The sequence below is a fragment of the Arachis ipaensis genome, chromosome B2 (assembly GCF_059453495.1).
Source record: "Arachis ipaensis isolate K30076 ecotype BB chromosome B2, ASM5945349v1, whole genome shotgun sequence".
In the NCBI taxonomy this organism is placed as follows: domain Eukaryota; kingdom Viridiplantae; phylum Streptophyta; class Magnoliopsida; order Fabales; family Fabaceae; genus Arachis; species Arachis ipaensis.
The window spans coordinates 87,120,839-87,144,087 of NC_142437.1; the positions used below are offsets into that span (position 1 = coordinate 87,120,839).

Genomic DNA, 23,249 nt, shown 5'->3' on the forward strand with positions numbered 1-23,249 from the left:
AAAGATCTAAACAAATGGAATATGTTCACAGCCACAGCTAAAATTTAGCCTGTGCAGGAAGATATTCATTGAATTATGGAATAATTGAAGAAATACAAATATGCATTATGTTGAGCTAAATCCAATTTGAGTTTTATCTCTTAAAGTCTTATACATCTAGACTACATTTTTGTGCTGATCAGATTTCAGTTTCATCATGAGAATAACTAATAGCTTTAATTTCCATTCTCCTGTTGTTAACCTTTTAAAAAAATTATAATTCATGACATGCCTCAAAGCATCTATGACAGAGTGACGTAAAATTTCATTCTAGATACCCAGTTCTATATAAAGTTCAGTACAAGTTAAGGTGAGCCTATTCAATGCCCACACTCCACGTTATGATATGTACTATAATCAATATATAAAATATGTAAGGCATCCAAATTGAAACCTACCTGCATCCATCCTTTTCGTTCCTCTGTTTGATGTCGATTAAGATAAAGTATGGTTCTTCCAGAAAATGCTGATGAGTCATTATGTTTCTTTAAAGAGGTCATGGCTAAAACTAGAATCAGAAGAATGTACAAGAAGATGAAAAGATCCCGAATATAATTCTATCATGAGAATAGAAAAGGAAAATCTAGTTAAAAAGAAGCTATTACAAGCTATTTCAGTATAGTTAAATCATTTTCAGTATTGATCTAAAAAAATAAAGATTGGGTTACCCAATAAAATGAGCAAATGCCAGCATTTTGACCAAGGATTTAATTTATGCAATAAGTTTTTAGGTTGACTAGTTCTTTGTCAGCACCAGTATCAAAATCATAAACATCATTGCTGTCTTAAGTCATTAACAATTTTAAATATGTTTTTATAATATTCAGTCACTAATCCTTGAAACAGCATAGAAAATCATCTCAAATTAATCTAGGTAATAACAAGAACCGAAGAAGCCAAGAGCACAAAATAGGTCCGAGCAGAGAACATACCCGTCTGCAAATAAGCTACTGCACTGGCTACCTATTTGTGGCAACAGCAAAATTAGAGAAACTCTCTGAATTAAAGGATTGAAGGATACATGAATTTTGTAATTGAAATACTCACAGTTAGAGGAACCAAAGCAACAGCGTAAATTGGCAACTTGACTGCCCTCCAAATCAAGGTTTTTCCTGAAACAAAAAACTCTTCATCTTGTTCCTCTTCAAACCCATTTCCTACCTATTTGTGTCACTATATTTACATACAACCAGTCTTAGTTCAGCACATGGTTACCTTTTCAAGAGTGCCTTTGGTAAAATAAGAAGTTACAGAAGTTATTTGCTCGAGCCAAATAATTTACAGAGTGCTTATTAGACAATATACTTTTATCAATTTACATAAGACTGGGTTATTTACTCATTTTATAGATTTGAATTAAAAACTAAATTTAGAATTCTAAAAAGACAACCAACAGATAGGATTGTAACAAAATTTCTATTACTAAAGCAGTCGGAACATAGATCAAAATCTACCTGTCAGACACATCACACGACTGGTGAAATATAACATGAAACAAAGATGTAAATAAATAATCATCAATGGAACAAGCATTCTAACAATGCATGTTTTTCATAATAGAAATTTTTCTATCAACCTCAGTGCACTACTAATTAAAATTTGAAAATTTAGATAACATCTCAAACTATACTCTCATCACACTATACTAGGTAATGCTACTGCATGTCGTTGGACTTTGGATATTGTCCTTGTTGTACAACCTGTTCTCCACGGTACAAACAAATTTAAGAGAAAAAGAAAGGACTTCAGCACATCATAATGTGATCTCAAATAATTTAAAAAATTACTAATGACTAAATTTTAACAATGCAATAATTCATCGTTATTAGTTATACCTGTAATAACCACTGATGACTTTCATATGGTGGGATGGGAGCCCCATGACTATTATTCAATCCTGAATCACCTAGCCCAAACCCTAGCTGCACAGAAGTATCTACTTCTGTATTTGGCACTTCTTATGTCCCTTGGGAAGCCACAGGGTCTCTGGAAAGTTCTTATGAAAAAAGAAGACATGCAGTCAAAATTGCTATCAAGTATAACTACAACATAGAATTTATCAGTTTATTTTTATTCAAGTAACCCCTACTGTAATATTGTATCTTACTAACCTCTTCTTTACCCAAGCTAGCTTGTGTGCCACTACCAGTCTTATCACCCGAATCACCACCGTCATTCCTCACAGGACATTTCTTCTTTACATGACTAGCACTGCTGCATTTAGTGCATTTTCGTTTACTTTTCTCTTTTCTTCTCTTCGGTGCACCTTTTGTCTTGACCACTGAAAGGTCACCAACAAAGTTCGACATGGGAGAATCTCTTGTTTATCTTTTCAAGCAAGATTTTTGCTCTAGCGTTTTGGTCAACTGACAAACTTCATTCATAGCGTCATGGAAAGAAGGACCATCTTATGCTCCTAAGAATACCATCCATGTAGTTGCCGCTGACAATGCGCCATAGCGCATTGAAAATTCTCTTTCTCTGTCTTGCGCAGTGCCTCCAGCAGAATTTTCGTCCAAATACTTATTAGCATCCTTGGACCATCTTTTCAAAAGAAGACTTTTTGGCAACTTCTGTAAACCTACCCTTTTCATGGCACAAAACATGTGGCTGCAAGAATGCCTTCACTACTCCACGGATTACATTCACACTCCATATTCTCAGTATTACGATCATAAAGTACGTTGTATATATGTTGCCTCTTTTTTACACTCCTTAACTTTTAACACAATAATAGTTGATATGTTTTTCTCATTAATTATATCTAATGCGACCACTCCTTGAATCTCCATTTTTATTTTTCCAAGAATCTCCTTTGTGTAAAAATTTGCAGCACAAAGCTCCAATGCTTCTACCCCAATAGTTAGAATGGGATCTCCATACACCATCTTAAATTGAGAAACCAATTCATTGTGTCTGTAGTCCCTAAGAGCATGTCCAAGAATTTATACCAACTCTAGAAGACTTTGGCGAATGCCAATAAACCTCTTGATGAAGTTGTTTATTGCCTCACACCTTGATGTTGTTCTAAATCTAGCACAAAATTTATCCCTCAAGTAAGCACTTGCCCACCTTTTCTTCTTTTCATATTCATTTAGAACCCAACAATTTTCTTCCAACTCATACTTTTTTAGCTTATTCTTCCAATATTCATCAAATTCATCAAGATGCCATGGAGCATACAAATATTTTCTGAAGTTGTCAGAAAAACCTTTGGTTTTTATGTTTGTCGTTATATTTTTCTGAATGTGCCAACCACATAATCGGTGAGTTACATTTGGAAAGATTTCTTAAATTGATGCCTTCATTGCCTTGTCACCATCTGTGACCATGGGAGACTTGTTTAGGATGACTTCTAGAAAGTTTTGCAACAATCATGTATATGTTGTCGTTTGTTCACCCTCTATTAAGGCAAAGCCAAATATGCATGTTTGGCGGTGATGGTTACAACCTGAGAAGATTACGAATGGCCTTCTGTACTTATTCTTCCAATAGGTTGTATCAAATGCAAACACCTCTCTAAAGCACTGATAATCAGCCCTACAAATGCCATCTGCCTAAAATAAATTCGCCAGTCGATTTTCATCAGTAGCACTATACCTTGCCATGGCCATGGGTCAACATCGGCTTTTCCAAGTAGATAGCTTATTGTCGCATTGGAATCCCCACCAATGAGCTTTGCGCGATGAGTTCTTTAAATGTGGTTATCCAAGTCCTTCTTTGTGAATCCAACATTAGCATACCCACCAGCTTGGCCTACCATGAGTCCCATTATTTTAAAGGTTGGAAGACCATTATCATGCATGGTGTTCGCCTGAGCTTTGTGTGATTCAGTCAACTCTCGGTGGTTTGGAATTAGGTGTACCAAGCATTGTGGGACAAGATCGTGGTTGTGCTTCTCAACTAATTTTTTAACCCTCCAAGTCGAAGTTTTTGTGTCAAAGTACACCGCAAGCATGGCTTCACAACCAGTACGAGTCAGCGGTCTATGCTCCCTCTTCCTATTCGAATTAGAGATGTATTTCTCGACTCACTTTCCTTCCTTGTTGCAAAAAAATTGCCTTCTACGCTGTGTTCCATCTTTTCCACACAGTGTATCACCCTTGCGAACTCGAAACCCGACACACCTCGCATAACTTACGTACAAGTTATAAGCTGCATATATACAAAAACGCACTTCCTACTGTTGACACCACAATCACAAATGCAATTCACATTCTCTTCCACACCAGTCATCATGCAATCTTTAACGTTGTCTTGTGAACTGAGTGGTTCCGAATCAACATCCATTGCATGCTAATGAGATGAAATAAACAAAAGGCAATAAATAACAAAAGGCAATCCCAATAAATAACAAAAGTCATTGTAAATTTCATTGATAATCAACCAGAATTTTAAGTTATAGTTATTGTCTCATTAAATTACAAATTATTTAAAAAAGATTAAAAAAATAAGGGACCATACCATTGTTTGATAAAATATCATTTAATTTATATTATGCAAGAATATATATTCTTGCACACAACTATCAAGTGACATAAAACAAATAATAAAAAAGAAATTATGTGAAGTAAACGAACTTATAATATGTTGCATTCAGTTTTACTTTTGTATGTATTGAACCACTAGACTATAAAATAGAATAACAACGATCAAATCTTTTCCAATTATGTGGATCAAAAGATGTCATCAAGAATTATCAGTCCATCATAACTGTGCACAGAGTATAGAGAAGTGACTAAATTTAAGTCTTCCGTAATAGTTTTGTTATAGTTTTTGCAATTTGCCTTTAATACACTTAAATTGCATATGTTAAAAAGAGATGCCATATAATTAGGATATATTTCCTTTTACTGGTTGATACAGTTTGCATGCATGATTTATGAAAAATCAACACATCAAAGCAATACTCCTATTTGTAGCATCTTTATGTCAAGCACAATTTTGACTAAGCAATAGCAATAGCAATTCAAATAGGATGTTTGTAAACTATAAATCCTTTAAATTTCAATACATTCGAAATCTTAACAGCAGCAATAGTTCAGCTTACAAATTAACCTTACAATACCCTATAAGCACCATTGTGCATTTGTTCTTCAATGAAAAAGCATATCATTAAAAACCAAAAAAGACCCTTGTGAATTCAAATTGACAATACTTAAATATCAACAGTCATTCAACGAAAGGACAAAACTAAGATATCAAAGGCTCTCTAACTACATATATGGACACATCAAATATAAGGGAAAACTTACTTCGGTGCCAACATTTATTACATGTTGATATATTATTGATATAATTACAAAATCACAAAAGGGAAGCATGACAGAATGCCATAATGCTGAGAGCTAGACATCTTCAGAAAGAATTTACGCATAATTGTCATATACCCAAGATCAACAATAATATTCTAATTAGATGAACACAAAATAGGCTTATTTTAACCAAACAAATAAGCAAGTTTATTATCCTAAATCATGCTTGTGCAGTAACAAACTCTAAAATGTAGATTGTCATTTTAGAAAACTATAAATTAATAATTACGAACTGGATAAACAACACATTGAGCAATATAAAATATCTTGTCTAAGTAAAATAAATAGATTTAATTGATTCCTTGAAAATATTTCTATGATTATCAATACGCTACTAATTAAAATCCAAAAATTTAAATAACAAATTCAAGGTACAATCACTAACAAATTGAATTTAGTGATGATTTTCAGCAATGAAAAGATTTAGCTAAGTAATTATTTGAGTAGAACAGCAACAAATTCAAAATTCAGTGAATGTTATCAATAACAAATTTATCTCATTGATTCTTTAGCAACAAAAAAGAAACATGCTCAGTGAATTTTCATCAACAAATTATTCAAGGCTCATGATCAGCAACAAATTCATGTCAGTGATTATTTTCAACAACAAAGAGACTAATTCATTGATATTTGCAGCAATAAAATCAAAGGCAGCAACGAAACAGAAAAGGAAAGAACAGGAGAATTTGTTGAAACTCACCAAATTGGGACCAGCTTCTGGTTGCGTGAAAGAAGCTGATGGTGAGTATTGCTGACGATGAGAGTTGCTGACGGGGAGGAGGAAGCGCCGGGACCTGCTACTTCTGCCGCCGGCAACGACAACGGCAGGAAAGGCGCGCGAGACCGTAAGAGATACCCGATTTGAGAGAATGACAACGAGCTTGATGTGAGAGAGACCGGAGCCGAGAGAGGGAGGGAGTTTGGGTGCGACAGTAGTGACAAGGATGAGAGAGCTCCAAGTTCAATATAGTAACGTTGAGGGAGGAATGTGAGAGTTTAGGGATGCCAAACGACGGCGTTTGTGGAACAAAAAGTGAAAAAACAAAAAAAAATGGGGAGTGCTAGGGGAACAATGAAAATTTTGAACAACATGAATAACCACCGATCAAATGAAAATACACTACACCATAATTTAATGTTACTAATTAAATTTACTCTTTTAACCTATTAATTCACATTGTTTACACATTGTTCAAAAATCTTGTTTGTTACCTATACTTTTCCAAAAAAATTGATCCAATAGGTCATGTAAATTAGTCCGTTTGATGGAGTCTGATAACAATTGAGTTTATTGTTATTGTTATAGAAAATTGGTTTTATTTTGGTTTATTAAGAAATTCAAAAATAACAGATTCATTAATACGTTCAATAATAATGTGACACGTAAGCGCCTTTAAAAAAAAGATATTTTACGCGTCTTTATGGAAGTATTTGCTAAATAGAAAATATTTTCACAAACCAATCAATTTTTTAAATTTTTTATATTTTTAATAATTTTTTTTTAATTTATAAACTTAAAATATGTCTTTTGGCACAAAATAGATAAACCATCATCATTATTATTATTATTATTATTATTATTAGAGTAATTACCAAATTTAATTGCTGGAAATTTTAAGATGGAACATTTTAGTTTCTTAACTTTAATTTTGACAGACAAATTAACCTTTAGTCTTATTTTTCTGCCAATAACAAATAAAAAAAATACTCACATGGAGACTTAGTCTAATACACGTGACCGTCAATTATTTACGTCATTACGTGTACAAACAAGAAAGTGAAGAAACATTAATCATTGGGCTTACGGTTTCAAACTGACGCACCCTTCTCTGTGAGGCCCCAAAGATCACCCGTCCTTACACAGAGTGCAGCAAGAGGTTATGATCTGGAAGGATCTCTTCGGTCACATGCACTGCCACCCAGAGCGCCATTGGCAAGGGATCATCAGACCACCACCGCAAGAAGGGGAAGGAGGACCACGAGATTGCGACATGTCTGCTGTTACTGGCGAGTGGGAAGGGGAAGGAGAGGGGGACCTCAGCAGGGTGTCACTGGGAGAAAGCCGACCCCGATGACACTGTATCCTTCTCCGTTGACATCTATTTGACTGCTTCTCTTGATCAACAACACCACCATTGCTCTTTGGATTTGAGGTTGGGTCTTTAGTGTAACCCTACTGTGCTGCCCCTTTCTTTTTCTTTTCTAATTCTGGCTGACAGTGGCGGATTCTTCCTGAAAAAGGATGGCTATCGTGGCTGCCGGAATTGCGAAGGTGTTGGAAGCACTTATTGGATATGCGAAGGGAAGTGGGGGAAAGAAGATTTGGGATGAACAACCTGGGGCTGGGACTGTAACACCTACTTCTAAAGTTGAACATAGAGAGAAAGGTGAGTCAGTTTTGAAACCCTATTCCCAGAGACTAATTTATCCATCTTGTTTGCACATATGGATAACTGACTGCCAAGTGTATTAGTTCAGGCCTCTGTGTCATTATTTTTCGTTTGTTATTGAACAAAAAACAAGGTGAACAGTAAACAGTAAACAGGGCAGCTACATCCCTAACTGCCGAATTCCCCTTCTTCTTCTTCATCAAACATTCGAACGGCGGCCACTTCTTTCTCTTCACTGCGGCTTCTGCTATGTATTCTATCTCCGCGTCGATGTTGCTATATAGTCTCTCTCTATTGGAGCTGCAACCCTGCAACCTTTCAACTCGTCGCCGTCTGTTCTCCTGCTCTCTACTCACCCACTCTCTCTCGCTACCTCTGTACTCTCTCTCCAACCATTTGCTTCGTCTCCGCACACTGCCGCTGTTCTATCCACTACCAGACTCCGCCGCCGCCTGCAAACTCTGCTGCCGGTACCGCAACGAACACCGCCTCCTTTAGAAACTTAGGTATGCGTTCTCGCTCTTCATGTCCTATTAGTTGTCCTTTTCTCTTTCTGGAACTTAAGTCTCTTGTTTTATTTTATCCAAATATTTGTTATTTTTTTTTTCTCTTCCTGTGTAAATTGAATGTATTTATTTCAAACGATGGTACTTTGTATGGTGTTTTGTGTCATTTTCTGAAAAGATAGAACTTTGGCTTTAGAATTTCCCTAATGGAAGGGGTATTGATGGTGTGTTGTGTTGTTGCTTTGATAAGTTGTGTTTCTTGTTCATGGGCTAGGTATTCATATATGCATTATTTCTATTTTCGACCCCACAAAATTCCATACTTTTATACCAAAAAAAAGACACCAAAAAAAGGAGAAATTGTGATGGCTAATGTGCTTGTCAGTATGTTTTTTTTTGTAATTTTTTTTTTAGCGAGACTTTTTGGTGATGGTGGTGGTGTAGTGTAAGATGTGCAATTTGCTGTTTGCTACCTATGAAGTCTGGTTTACTAATTGTTCTTGTTGGGGCTGGCTTAAGTGTGCAAGTGCCAGAGGTACTTTAGTTATTTCCCCTCTATATAAATAGAGCGTCACAATTCACAAGGGTCACCAAGGTGGTGCTAACCATCATGACACCAACTTCAGCAATGGCTACAACAATGATATGACTTGCATTAGTGTAGATTAACCTCAAACTTTTCTTAAGCATGAGGCATTTCTGGTGTATTATATCAAATCATTTGGTTCCTTAGGATAACATCATGTGCCCTGTATAATTTTAACCTGTATAATTTTTGGTTATTTTATAAAATGTGAAATGTTTTTTTCTTTTTTCTTTTTTAAAAAGAGGAGAGAAAAATAAATAACCAAACAAAGAGAAAACAATAGAAAGGCACAATAACTAGATTGTCAAGGCATCATCAAGAACAACCAACCACATAGTTGGAGGGATCAGGGATGGCCTATTGAAGCATGGTTTATGATGTGTTTGTAGACAGGGAATTTTTAAAAAATATATTTATAAATTTGTAATAATGATTTTAAATTAAATTTTGAATATTTTATCGATATTCCTTCTGCTGTCCATTGCCCAGCTAAGAGATAGTATTTGAGAAACTGAGAATTGAAATTCTGATTTTCTGCTTTAATGTTATTGCATTTTCTGCATTTCTTTTTGCAATTGTTGTGGCCTGTTATTTCTCTCATGCTGGCTGATTGTTATGCTCTGCTGAAATTTTGGAGAAAGATCAAGCATTATTATTTGAACGAGCATGTGGCTGCTGACTGCCATCATCATCAATAAACTATTTAGACTTGTTTAATGCTGAAATTGATGTGTTTTCTATTTTATTATATAAAGTTTGTCAAATTTTTATAGAAACACACGCATGCTTGTAGGTTGTACCCCACCGGTGATTGTTGCTGATATACACTTACATTATGGTAATGCCTTTAATTGTGCTTCTAATTCTTTGCAGATTGGACAAAAATGTGAAGTCACTTGGTTGTGTCTTTCCAGTCTCATCTACATTAATGGCCAGATGGGATGCAATTTTGTCGCTTCCCGTCCAAAATCCTCCCACATTGGAGTTCTCTTCTGCTGACCTAGTATGGTCGAAAGTGGAAGGTTGGCATGATAAACTAGATAGAGTTGCTCTAATTCCATTTGCCAGAGCTGATGATTTTGTGAGAGGTGAATCAAATAATAAAGAATGTCCAACAAGATTTCATGTTGAAGCAAGGCGTCGACGTCATCCATCAATGCCTCTCAAGCCAAAGGTTGATGGTATACTAGAGTATATCCTGTAAGTTGTAAACACTTCATGTCCACTATTTGTTTCTATTGCTTCCTGTATTCCACTGCAATGTGAATTTTTATACTATATCAATGCAGGTATTGGTGTTCCTTTGGTCCTGATGACCACAGAAAAGGTGGTGTTGTACGGCCAAGTCGTACTACATATGCTACAAAGAAGAAAAATGCTGGTCGGCCAAATACTAAGAGAGGTTGCACCTGTCACTTTATTGTGAAACGCCTCATAGCTGAACCTTCAGTTGCCTTGATCATATATAATGATGATAAACGTAGATAAAAAGGGTTTGCCATGCCATGGTCCACAAGACAAAAAGGCTGCTGGAACACGTGCAATGTATGCCCCATATATCTCGGTAGATCTTCGACTTCGTGTTTTATCTCTCCTATATGTTGGAGTCTCTGTGGAGACTATTATGCAGAGGCACAATGAATCGGGTGAGAGACAGGGAGGTCCTAGTAACTGTGATGACCTTTTGACCCACCGATATGTTCGGCGACAGGAGAGGGCAATCCGTTGATCTACATATGAACTGGATGATGATGATGCTGTTAGCATCAAGATGTGGGTTGAAAGCCACCAAAGTCATGTTTTCTTCTATGAAGATATTTCTGATTCAGATCCATTTACTTTGGGGATTCAAACTGAGTGGCAGTTGCAGCAAATGATTGAATTTGGGAATCGAGCTTTGCTTGCCTCAGATTCAAGATTTGGTACAAACAAATTAAAGGTCTTTTTCTTTCCTTTTCCTTGATTTCAAATTATGAAGCACTAACACTTTGTTGAATTGCAGTATTTACGCACATCGGATATATTTTAGACACGATACTTGTTTAACACTCGTTGGGCACGCATGTCCAACCGTGTCTTAATAGAATTAAAAGTTTTTTTCTTTGAACACATTTGGCCACACTCAAATATGATTACGTGTTAGCGTGTCTAACTTTATTCTTGACTATGCTTGAAATGAGTTTAGAAATACTAGTTATTATTAATTATTAATGCAAAAAGTTATCTAAAATGATTTATATATTTAAAATTGGTATAAAAAACATTTAAAAAAGTCAGTTTGTGTTTCGTGCATCATAGATTTTAAGTAACCGTGGAACATATTTGTTTCCTGTTGTTTCAACAAAAAGCTAATAGCAAACACATTGATTATTTTGTCCAGTACCCCATTCACAGTCTTCTTGTGTTTAACTGTGACAAGAAGGCCATACCAGTGGCTTGGATAATAGCTCCAAGGTTTTCGAGTTTAGATGCACATCGATGGATGAGGGCTCTTTACACTCGAGTTCACACAAAAGATCCTAACTGGAGATTGGCGGGCTTTATAGTAGATGATCCGCTTTATGATATCCTGGCAATCAGGTTAGTGCAATTTATCAATGAAGCTAATATTGTAAAATATGTAAGATTTATAAAGAATATTGTCGATTTCTACTACAATTTCAAGATTCTAAATTTCTAATGTCAAAAGTAGGATGGCTTCATTTATAATTTCCTTTATGTAGATATGAATCATTTGAAGTCAATAATGTTTGAAATGTTTTTACAGAATGTACTGAATATTTTTTATACTGATGCTTCTTGGTTTAGGATTTCTAGTGACATCTTCTTGTGCTCTTTTCTTTCAAACCCAAGAATCCAAGAGTAAAACTATTATTTTACTTGAGGATGATTATTTTTTAAAAAAATTGAATTTGATTTGTATATTAGGAGTCCTTTATCCATGTCATAAGATATGGACTGGTCCTTACATGGTTTTAATATTTGAGCATGATGAGTGGTTCAAATATTTGATATAGAAATCTATTTTGCATTGTGAATCCAAACTACGAAACTATATTCTCAAATAACAATTACTATATTCTATGTATTTGCCAGAGATGTTTTTCAGTGCTCCGTATTGATAAGTTTCTGGAGGGTTCGTCATCTATGGCATAAAAACATAGTGAGGAGTTTGGAAATTGATATGCAAGTAAAGATATCCAAACAACTCGAGTGGATTGTGGAGAATATTTGCCGCCTTCAAGGGACCATGTCACTCTTCGAAGATTTCATTGAAGACTTTATTGATGAATCCAATTTTATGGACTATTTCAAGGCTACATGGTATCCTAGAATGGGTTAGTAGTATCTACCTATATCATGGAATGCTTTTTTGTTTTATAATGAAATTGAGAAATAATATTATGCTCACAACCAGTTATCATTGTCCTTCATTTTCATTACCCTTATGCCCACAGACTAGTAAAGATCAGCATCTATTTCAAGTATAGTTTTATAGGCAAATGCTTGACACTTGTCCAAAATTTTGCATGAATTTTTTGAAGACATTGTTTGGTATTTTTGCTAAGTGTACGGTGTGTTCAACAACATTAGGTCAGTTCCCATTGACAACTTTGTGGGTTTTGAGAAAAGATCAAAAGAAAAGAAGCCAGACTTTGTGGCAGTGTGTTTCTGCTACATTTTAGTTTTTAGCACATGTGGTTTTGATACTCTTTTCTCATGTTCCTTTTCTTATAAAAGGAATATCTGTTTCTCCTATCTATTTGTAATTTTCCCTTTTTCTCTTTTAATTTGTAATTGTAAATAAAAGTTGATGATCATTTTAAAGTTGTTCTGTTTGTAATTTAGTATTATACTAATTTTCTTTCTATAAAAAGAAAAGGAAAGGAAAGTATTAACTCTTGATACTTTTTTCTCAATACATATATAATAGTTTATTGAATACATAATTAGTTATGTTGTGTGTCTTGGTTACAAATGTTTTTTTAGAACGGTGCATAGATTGTTGGGAGTGTATTTTCAATCAAGATGTTAAGTTCTTCCCCCTCCTAAATAATAACATTCATTATTATTCTGGTGAAGATTTGCCAACGTATACCAACATAATGAGCCATTATATTGTCATGATGACTTACAATCACCAAATATAATAGTCTTGAAAGGCTATGTTGTTTTATCGAATGGGAAAAACATCTGATTATGATGGACTTGATACCTATTTGCATTTATCTTTTTATGGGTATTTATATATATGAAGTTGATGCCGTTGAAATTTTGTCCCGTTGATGTAGGAGCTTGGATCAATGCGCTTAAAACTTTGCCGCTTGCTAGCCAGGAAAGTTGTGCAGCAGTGGAATTTTATCACAATCAACTGAAGATCAGACTGTTCAATGAGAAGGACAACAGTGTTTTTCAGCGAGCTGATTGGTTGGTTGACAAGTTGGGTACGAAAGTCCATTCTTATTTCTGGCTTGATGAGTACTCCGGAAAAGATGATTTTGCTCGCTATTGGAAAAATGAATGGATAAGTGGTTTGACATCATGGTGCAAGGCACTGAAAATTCCAGATACTGATGTCCTATTGGAAGATGGGTGTGCCAAGGTTACTGATCAGGATAATCCAGAAAAAGCTTATGTTGTCCACAATCCCGGTTCAATGTTTAGCGTATGTAATGTAGTTGGGTGCAAGTTGGGAACCTCTGTGAGCATGTCCTGAAAGTTATTAGCATCTATCGAAAGAGAGGGTCCATTCCGCCTTCTGTTGGCTTTTTTTTGGTATCAGAAGGCTCTAAAGAACATGCTGCATTGCCCACCCTATGACTCTCTAATTCGCGATCATGCAGTCTCCTTGGCAGTTTCTGTTCAGCAACAGTTAAACACCCTGCTTGATAAAGAAAGTATTGCAACTGTTATGGATCCTAATGAGAAAAGAGTAGTTGTTGATATCTGCTTAGAGACATCAAAAGTAGTCTCAAGATCCGACGGTAGATAATAAACAGCTTATAATCAATGATGATATATCTCGTGATGGTGATGAATCTGATGATGGACTCAAAATTGCTGATCAAGTTGTAGATTGTGGCAGCAATGAAAATGAAATCCCATCTGAGAGGGTTAGAGAAGACAGTCTACTTGCTGACATGGATGTTGATCCATCGTCAATTTATATTTCCCCTCCTAGATTGTGTTTTATCGATGAGAATTTTTCAAGTAACGAGTTCCGAGAGAAAGCTTTCGCTACTAAATTGAATGAGGTTTCAGCTTCTGAAAATGGTGCTTTGTGCGATGATAAGGATAAAGAACGCAATTTAGATAAGGCTGCAAAGAATATGCAATGGATGTGGATCCCCCAGTCTTAGATGTCTCGTCGGAAACAGCAACTCCGAAAAACACTGAAACCCATTAGAATGGGTTCAATGATGTTCCTGGAATAATTTCTTGCAGAAAAGAAGCTGAGCTATAACATTTCTTCAATATCCATGGATGTTGTTTGTTGACCTACAGGATGCTGTCGAGAAACAAGGTCTTGGTACAATTGAACCAAAAGTATAATCAAAGAAGATGCAAAATTTGGTTCAAATACAATAAAAGGAACATTAATTAAAATTCATCTATTCTTGACGGCTATTGATGATATGACCATATTTGAGGTTATCCAGCCAGCCTGAAGTGTCAATAGCAATTAGACATATTCACAAAACTGTATCAGGATTCAGGATATCGTATCGAGTGGTAGATAATAGTTACAACACTTGCTATTAACTGATGGCGATTTGTAAATTGGGGCTTTCTTCGGATTCTCTCCTTCCGAACTACTAGCGGGTAAGCATGAAATTGTATTTATTCTTTTTTCATTACCAAATAATAAGTTTGTTCTGCTTAACTTGGCTAATTTTTTTGTGGTGCTTCATATATGATTATATACTCTAAATTTGAAGTCTGCTCATGTTATATGGAGTTCACATCTAATTAACCAAGATATTCTGATCTGTCTAGGATGAAAAAGAAAAAATCTCCGGATTGCTTCATTCTTTTGTTCCCTTAATTACATGGAAGCAAAGAATTTATACCCTTACTAATGTTGAGCACATCGCATGGTTTAAATTGTAAACGCAGTGGCGGTCGTGGTTGTGGTTTCACTACGATGAAGGAATTGTGAGGAAAATGTGTAACAGCCATAATTGGTTCTATGATGCCCATATAGTGGACACTGCAGAAACATTGTGGTAACTACTATAGTTGATTAACCTGTTATTTCTTAGGGTTATTATTAGATCGGAGTATGTGAGATATTAAACATTTTCTCTCTTATAATCCTGATACAGTTAGTTACTTAGCATGCTAGTGTATGTCTCGCGCATAGGTGCAGGTTGAGTGGTTAATCCTGTTTATTATATAATTTTCGTTAGATAAATCAATTTTCGTTTAAATTCTTCTAATAAATATAAAAATAAAAAGGGTTTATTAATTACTTTTTTAATTTAAATTAGATCTAAAAATTTTTAAATCGTCCTATTAAATTTAATTGGGCAAAAATTTGTAGTGCAATTAAAGGTTTAGCCAATAAATTTCGAATTTGATAAAGTATTTGAAGCCCGATAAAATAATTTTTATCAAGCCCATGAGTTGATGTAACACATGTAATTGAAAATGTTTTGGTCAATCTAATACCTCTAATGGGTAAAATGAAAAAAGGAAAATAAACCCAAAAAAAGTATTTTGTAAATGGACTAGAATAGATACTCTTAAATATCTAGTGTATATAAATTGTTAAAAAAAGAGCTTATAAAAGAAAAAAAATAACAGAAAAAAAGTCGTCTTGTTTTATTAGCACTAATAATATTTTACATTTAGCATTCCTTTCTTAATCATAGGTCCGTTTCAATGCCATTACTTAGCTTAGAGGTTTCTGGGCAAGTCAAGTGAGAACCGAGAAACCTCCAATTTGAAAGACGGACTTCTCCAAGCAGCCATTACTGCGTTGTTTCTCTGACAACTTCCATTTAAATTCCATGTGGTACTGGTAGTTGCTACCAACCAAACCGCTGGCTTGTTGACTTATGATTATTATTTTGCTTTTTGAATACGCTACTAATATTATATTTCAAACAATTTTGGAGGTAGCAATTTCAAAAATTATTTTTAATATAGAGATGAAGATAGTGTTTTAGTTGAATATTAATATTTAAAGTATACGCATTGTTAGGATGATGACACGTGTCTAATATGCATTTTTCTTGTTGACTCTCCAAGTCTCCACCTATATGTAATTACACTAAATAATTTTATTTTTAACAAAAATATTAATATTTTTTTTATATACAAAAAATTAGCCTAACAATTTTTTAAAATTTTGGTCAATATTTATTCAGTATAAATTAATTTATTTGTTAAAATTTTGATAAATATAAATATTAATTATAATGACTTATATATAAAATTTTTGATAAATATAAATATAAATTACAGATATATTTTTTAACTGTAAAAAAACGTTTAGGGAATCAATGTTTTTATTAAAATTTGGCTTGTATTTAATAGCAAAAAAAATGAGTACTTAATAATTACAAATAACAAAATCAGCGTTTTTATTAAATATAATTTTAAACTATTAAAAATATTAATAATGACTAATTACAAATAACAAAATCAGCATTTTTATTAAATATAATTTTAAACTATTAAAAATATCAATGATAATTAATTAACACAAATCACAAAATCAGCGAAAAAAAAAAAAAAAGTCACCAAAAAAAAATCACAAAATCAGCGAGCTCCTGCACTTCTTTTTAAATATAACTCACTCTCCTCTCTTCTCAGAAGTCAGAGCTTCCACCCACAAGCCACAAAGTCACCTTCTCTTCTGTCACGACAGCTACGCCACAGCCCCGGCCTCGCTGCAACGGCCACCTCGGCCTCCCTGCCTCTGCCTCAAAGCTGCTCCTCTGCCCTTGCCTTGCTGCCTTGCTGAGTCTGCTCACCCTTTTCTTTCTTCACCACAGATTCAATTGAAGCCCCGAGCTTATTAATGGCGTCACGACTAGAGCCATGGAACTACCTTGCGGGAAAAGTTGTTATGGTCACTGGCGCCTCATCAGGCCTTGGCCGTGACTTCTGCCTCGATCTTGCTCGTGCGGGCTGCCGGATTGTCGCGGCAGCTCGCCGCGTTGATCGGCTGAAGTCCCTTTGTGACGAGATCAACAGAATGACGACGCCCCTGGGTAGAGGCAGTGATGACGGGGCCCTCCGAGCAGCTGCAGCGGAGCTTGACGTGACCGCCGACGGCGCCACCATCGAGAAGTACGTGGAGAAGGCGTGGAATGCATTTGGCCATATTGATGCGTTGATCAACAACGCTGGTCTTAGAGGTAATTGGAACATCACTGAATTTTGAGGTCAAAACCTTGTTCTATGAAGATTGAAGAATCAGAGATGCTTTTTTTTAAAAAAGTAAATAAATAAAAATAAAAATATGATTTTTTACTATATATGCATCTTTTTTAACCTCGACAAGTATCAGAGGCTTAAGGCTTGTCCTCGTGTTGAGCTAAACTTTGAGCCCTTAACAATGGTGGAGGGAGTCCCGATTTTGAGGTTGGAATTCAACCTCTCAAAAAAATCCTAAAAGCCTCACAATTACCTCGAAAAATATCAAGGATTTCAATAAAAAAATTTTTACTATTCTTTTTACATAGAAATTTTAAAAAATCTTAGAGCCATCAAAAATTATTATTTTTAGTCATTATTTGGTCTTGGATTCAATTATTTTAGTTTAATTTTTTTAATCTAGTAATTCAACAAAATATTTTATCCTATACTTCTAAACAATGATAACCGCTAATTGATGGCCAAGAACAATAAACTTTGATTGCCTTCTAGCATTCTTTAAAAGATTTTATTATGTATAAATTTGTCAATTTTTTAAATTTTCATAGATAAAAATAATATTTTTTATTTTTTATAGATATAAAAATTAATTTCATTTATTCATAGCCATATATTTATTAATATTCTAAATCTTTTTTGGATAGAAATAATACTTTACACAAAATTTAATAAAAAAACTTAAGTTTTTTTTTACTTTTATTAAATTTTTAAAATATTAAATGCATAAAACATACTATTTTTTGTGTCTTCAATTTCATATTTTAAAAAAATTAACTAATTAAATATATCCCCCCCCCAAGAAGAATGAAAATGAAATTGGTCATACATATCGATGAAATTCTATTACTATATTTTATTTAAGTATATATATTAAAGAAATGATTGAAATAATTTTAATTTCAAATAAATTAAATTATTTATACAATATTAGTTTGATCTTTTTTTCAAACACTTATTCTTCTTCCTAGTTGAATTCTAGTTGAATTTCTACTTAATTGCACATTTATTTAACGAAGTTACTAATAAAAAATTAATATAATCTATATTTTGAATAAACATTTATTTAAAAATTAGGGATGAACGAGAATCGGATCGAATTGGATATGGCCAAAATTTCGATCCAATCCGATCCGTACATTTACTATCGGATTGGATATCGGATATAGCTGTAAAATATAAATATTTTTTAAAACTTATTTTTATTAAAAAAATATCAATAAATTTTTTTTCTACTCTTTAAAATATGTTTATTCTTAAAATAAAATATAAAAAAATATTTATTTATTTATTTTTGTGAATTTACAGATAAATATATCAGATCCAATTTATGAACACCCCTATTTAAGACCAAATAAAATGTTAAAAATAAGAACACAATTTTCTTTTTCAAACAATTAGTAAGTCTTGCTTCTGCTTCAATGATTAAGATTAGATTTAGGTGTTTTTGGACTCATGTGCTGCACCCGAATTAATGAATTATTATAGCCGCGAATAATGCATATGCAAGTAATGCAACAAGTTGCTATATAAGCCCATGAAAAGTATCGGTATCGAGATTCGAGACAATAACACAGTTAGGAAGAGAATAAAATAAAATCATTTTATTTAACTTAACATCTTATTATAATTATATGTTTATTATATTTAAAATTATTTATTTATTTAAAAAATAATTAATAAATATAAAATAAAAAATTAGACTACTTTAGACTAACTTTTACTGCCTTCTAAATATTTTTGGCTTTTATTTATGGTTTGTTGAGAGATCATAATATTCTAAACATAAATAAATGAACAAATAATTGATATTAAAGAGTAAGTGAAATGATTGATTTCTAGCCATAATAATAATTTGCTCTGTTTTCTTACTTTTGTTGTGCGTAGGAAATGTGAAACCGGCTTGGGAATTACCTGAGGAGGAATGGAATCAAGTGTTCAAAACTAACGTAACTGGGACTTGGTTAGTGTCAAAATATGTATGCGTACGCATGCGTGCTGCTAAGATAAAAGGATCCATTATCAATATCTCATCAATTGCTGGTGACAACAGAGGCCAGTTGCCGGGGGGTGTTGCCTATGCTTCTTCAAAGGCAGGCGTCAATATGCTCACCAAGGTAAATAAAATATTATTTGACGTGCAATTTATTTTGAAGAATTTAATTTTTATACACTTATATTACTAATGTTAATATGATTTATTCAAATGTTTAATTATGTGTTATCACTTTATTAAAAATAATTACTGCATTACATGTTCATCTTAAAATTAATGCAAAATAATTTTGATATTGTGCAACTATGTATGATAGAAACGTTTTCATCAATCATCAAATGTGTGTATCACAATAATTTGGAGGTAGAAATTTGTGCCTTCAATTTCTTTGAGCTTTTGGCAGTGGTGTGAAGAAATCGCACCCATCAATTTGAAAAGAAAAAAAAAAGAGAAATTGAGCCTTCTAATTTTTGTTTTTCAAAAATAAAATATTTTTAAATATTTTTAAATTGAAATTAGATCTTTTGATTTTTATTTTTGGAAAATTAAAAAATTTAAAATATTTTTAAATTGAAATTTGATAAATAAAAAATAAAAAAAGACAATATACTTGAAAATATTATATTTTAACCCATATTAAATATTTTTTCCCCTAAAATTAACACTGGCTGTCAAAGAGAGGCACCAAATAAAGGGAAGAGAAGCTTTTTCTTGAATTTTGATACACGGTCAAAGGCTACCACAGAAAATCAAGATTATTTTTACAAGTATCTATGCTAAATTGCTAATTATGGTGGTTCCTAATCGTGACTAATGTTCAAATGATTATTTAAGCTAACTTTTCTATGTCTAGTCACACGTTAAATATGTAAATATGTAATAGTTAAGAAATGTATGATATGGAGAAGTTAATTTTCAGTTTCCTCAGAGATAAAGACATCAAAATTAAATAATTGTCTTTGTGACATTACCCAATTGCTGGCTTGCTGCCACCCTGATAGACATGTTGGAAAGCTTTAACGGTTGACATGAAAAACCGTTCGGTAAAAATCAGGAGAAAAATTTGGTCGGATCAGCAGTTCTCTGTGATTAGGGCTTGGTTTAGTAAAGTTTTTGGGTATTTGTATTTTTTAAAAGTTCAAACTCTTTATTTTGTGTTTGGTAAATAAAAAAGATTATGTGTTTATGCTTTCCGTTTTTAAAAATTTGAGGTACTTTTAAAAGCACATAAAATAAAATTTTTTAAAATTAATTTGTGCTTTTCAAAATTTAAGAGTCTAATATAATCTCATATGTTAACTAATTTTTAAATTTAATGCTTACATTTATGTCTATTATAATATTTTTAAATTTTAAAACCTATTTTATCAAATGCAATTGTTGTTGCTTATGTTTATTAAAAGCTAATTTTAATTTGATTTACCAAACATAAATGTTACGATTTTTAAAAGTCATCTTTTAAAAATTAGCTTTTATAAGCTACTTTTAAAAAATAAAAACTTTACCAAACTAAGTCGTATATGATATTTTGAGAATTTTTAGTTTAAACTTTTTAAAATGACGCGGTTTGAGGTTTTTTTTTATAAAAATATAGTTTTTCTCTCTTTTAAGGTTTAATTAATCCAATAACCTTCAAATTTGTGTGAGTTGTTATTATTATTATTATTATTTTTAGTTATAAATTTTGATGTTTGAAGTTTAAACTTATTTGTAAATTTTTAATTATAATTATAAACAAGATATATGTAAAACTGTAAAATTTTGATTTTTATTAATCCAAAAATTTTTGAATTTAAATATTAAAAATTATATATTAAATTTTTGAAAATTTATTTTATATTTAATTAAATCAATTTAACAATGATTCAATTCTACTTGAACCATTAAACTGTTGAATCAGTAACTATATCAGTTTATTGATCGATTTGGTTCTCGCAACCTTAGATTTAAACACTAATAAAAAGATAAAAATTTACCTTTATAACTAGTTAGATAATTTTAAAAAAAATATGTCATTTATTTTTATTAATTCTTAAAAATAGACTGTACACACTATTTTTTATTTTCTTCACTCAAATACTTTTTCATTACAGAATTATCCTAATTGTTATCTACTATCTTTTATATTCACATATATAAAAAGCAACTTCTTTTGTTTAATTATACTAACTTTATGCAATTCTAAAACAACGGTATATTTTTTTTTCTCTTATATTGATAGGTTATGGCATTGGAATTAGGAGTACATAAAATCAGAGTGAATTCTATATCACCTGGACTTTTCAAATCTGAGATTACTGAAAAATTAATGGAGAAAGATTGGCTGAATCAAGTGGCCATGAAAACCGTACCTTTGAGGACATACGGCACTTCGGATCCAGCATTAACAACACTTGTTCGTTACTTAGTTCATGATTCTTCTGATTATGTCACCGGCAACAATTTTATTGTTGATGCCGGAACAACCTTACCGGGTGTACCTATTTATTCATCTTTATGATTATTGTATGGGAAAGTTTGGGATGAAGTTTCCTATGAGATTGTTTATGAAGTTTTTTATTTTTTGAGGAGGAGAATAAAATAATACTTAAAAAAGCTGTAAAATTATGCCATTTTTGTCATTTGGTGTAATAAATCTGTCAACTTAAAATCCCAGCAAATTCTGGTGTTACAACAAATGTAAATGCAGGGAAGGGTATAATATATAGCAGCTTTTCAAGTGTCACCTGCAAACAAATTTCATAAATTTTTCATCATAGAAAACTTATATAATAATTGCTTAATAGAGTGACAAATTCAGGAATTTTAAATTGTGTAAATTCAGGAATTTTAAATTGTGTAGACAAACATATAGAACATAATATTCTAAGGTATATCTTGGAACAGGTAGTGTATAGATAAGTTTGGTTAAAAACATATCTCGGTTTTTTAGGTTTGTTTTTGCTTTTTGCATGAATTTTTGGGTTTGTTGAATAAAATGGTAGTTGAGTGTGATAATTTTTCCACAACAAGTTCAAGAGATGCTAACTCTTGAGGGACTTGATATTCCACATTGAAATTGTTTTGCTGTTGGCATGGACAGTTGAAATATCCTTGTCTTTGATTTTTTCAGTTAGGAGTTGGGTAGCTCCTCCATTCAGGAAAAGAGTAATTTCATGGTTTGGGAGAATAACTCAAATTCTCAATGGCTTGTCCTGCCTTTGTTTCATTTGTTTTGTGAGAAAGAAAAGTCGTTGCATCATTCGTTCATTATTTGTTAGTATTTTATCCACAACTTTTTGCTCCATCATTCCTTTTATACATAAATAAGAAAAGATCAAACACACTTTTCGGTAGACGAGAATTAAAGGAATGAGAAAGATAAAGAAACTAACAAAAGTAAAAAAGAAAAATAACGTAAGGAAAGAAGTGTAAACTCAAAGAAATTAAAAAAAAAACTGATAAAAGAAAAAAGAACGTAGAATGGAAGAAAATAAAATAAAGAAACTAAATGTGAACAAAAGAAAAGAAGAGAAAAGAAATTAAACAAGATTTAAATTAGGATTTAACTGAACGTTATGTTGTCAATCTCAATTAATCTCTGACAATGATGCTAAAAATTTGATGAGAGAAAATTGAAGCTCACAGATACCGGTAAATGAACTAGATCGCTCAAGTAATATCACGGTGAGCAAGCAAATATCAGATTAAATACCTAATTAGATTAAAAGAACCTAGATGAAGAGGGCAAGATTGAGTCTTGTTGAGAACTTAGAACTTAAATACTTGAATGTTTACGAACAGAGAACTTGAATGTTGATTTGAGAGAAGACAATAATGGTGAGAGTTAAGGATTTCGGAGATGCTTATGCTCTTAAAAAGATCAAAACTTGTTTACTTATTTTAAAGTATGCAAAGATCTTTCATAACAAATCTTTAGTAACTGATTTCCAATTCTTTAGTTCCACAGTTTCTCTTTAATTAAATAGTTGTCAGTTAAATAATTAAAGATGTTAAGTACAAAAACTTATTTAGATTCAAATAAGATTTAAA

At 32.7% G+C, this 23,249-nt stretch overlaps 1 protein-coding gene and 2 pseudogenes across 2 annotated transcripts; 2 read left to right on the forward strand and 1 right to left on the reverse strand.

Annotated features, from left to right (window-relative positions):
* Window positions 1-2,363: 2,363 nt before the first annotated feature.
* LOC110268873 (protein FAR1-RELATED SEQUENCE 5-like) lies at window positions 2,364-4,329 on the reverse strand (annotated as a pseudogene).
* A 2,821-nt stretch (window positions 4,330-7,150) lies between these two features.
* LOC107625397 (uncharacterized) lies at window positions 7,151-14,392 on the forward strand (annotated as a pseudogene). Its single transcript, XR_015904738.1, has 6 exons — window positions 7,151-8,250; window positions 9,710-10,036; window positions 10,126-10,775; window positions 11,217-11,416; window positions 11,933-12,174; window positions 13,129-14,392. The product of XR_015904738.1 is annotated as an uncharacterized LOC107625397 (transcript).
* Window positions 14,393-16,597: 2,205 nt separating this feature from the next.
* On the forward strand, window positions 16,598-21,877 carry LOC107625396 (uncharacterized). Its single transcript, XM_016328026.3, has 3 exons — window positions 16,598-17,205; window positions 19,109-19,338; window positions 21,439-21,877. The coding sequence occupies exons 1-3, from the start codon at window positions 16,866-16,868 to the stop codon at window positions 21,715-21,717; spliced, it is 849 nt and encodes a 282-aa protein (XP_016183512.1). The 5' UTR covers window positions 16,598-16,865; the 3' UTR covers window positions 21,718-21,877.
* Window positions 21,878-23,249: the final 1,372 nt, after the last annotated feature.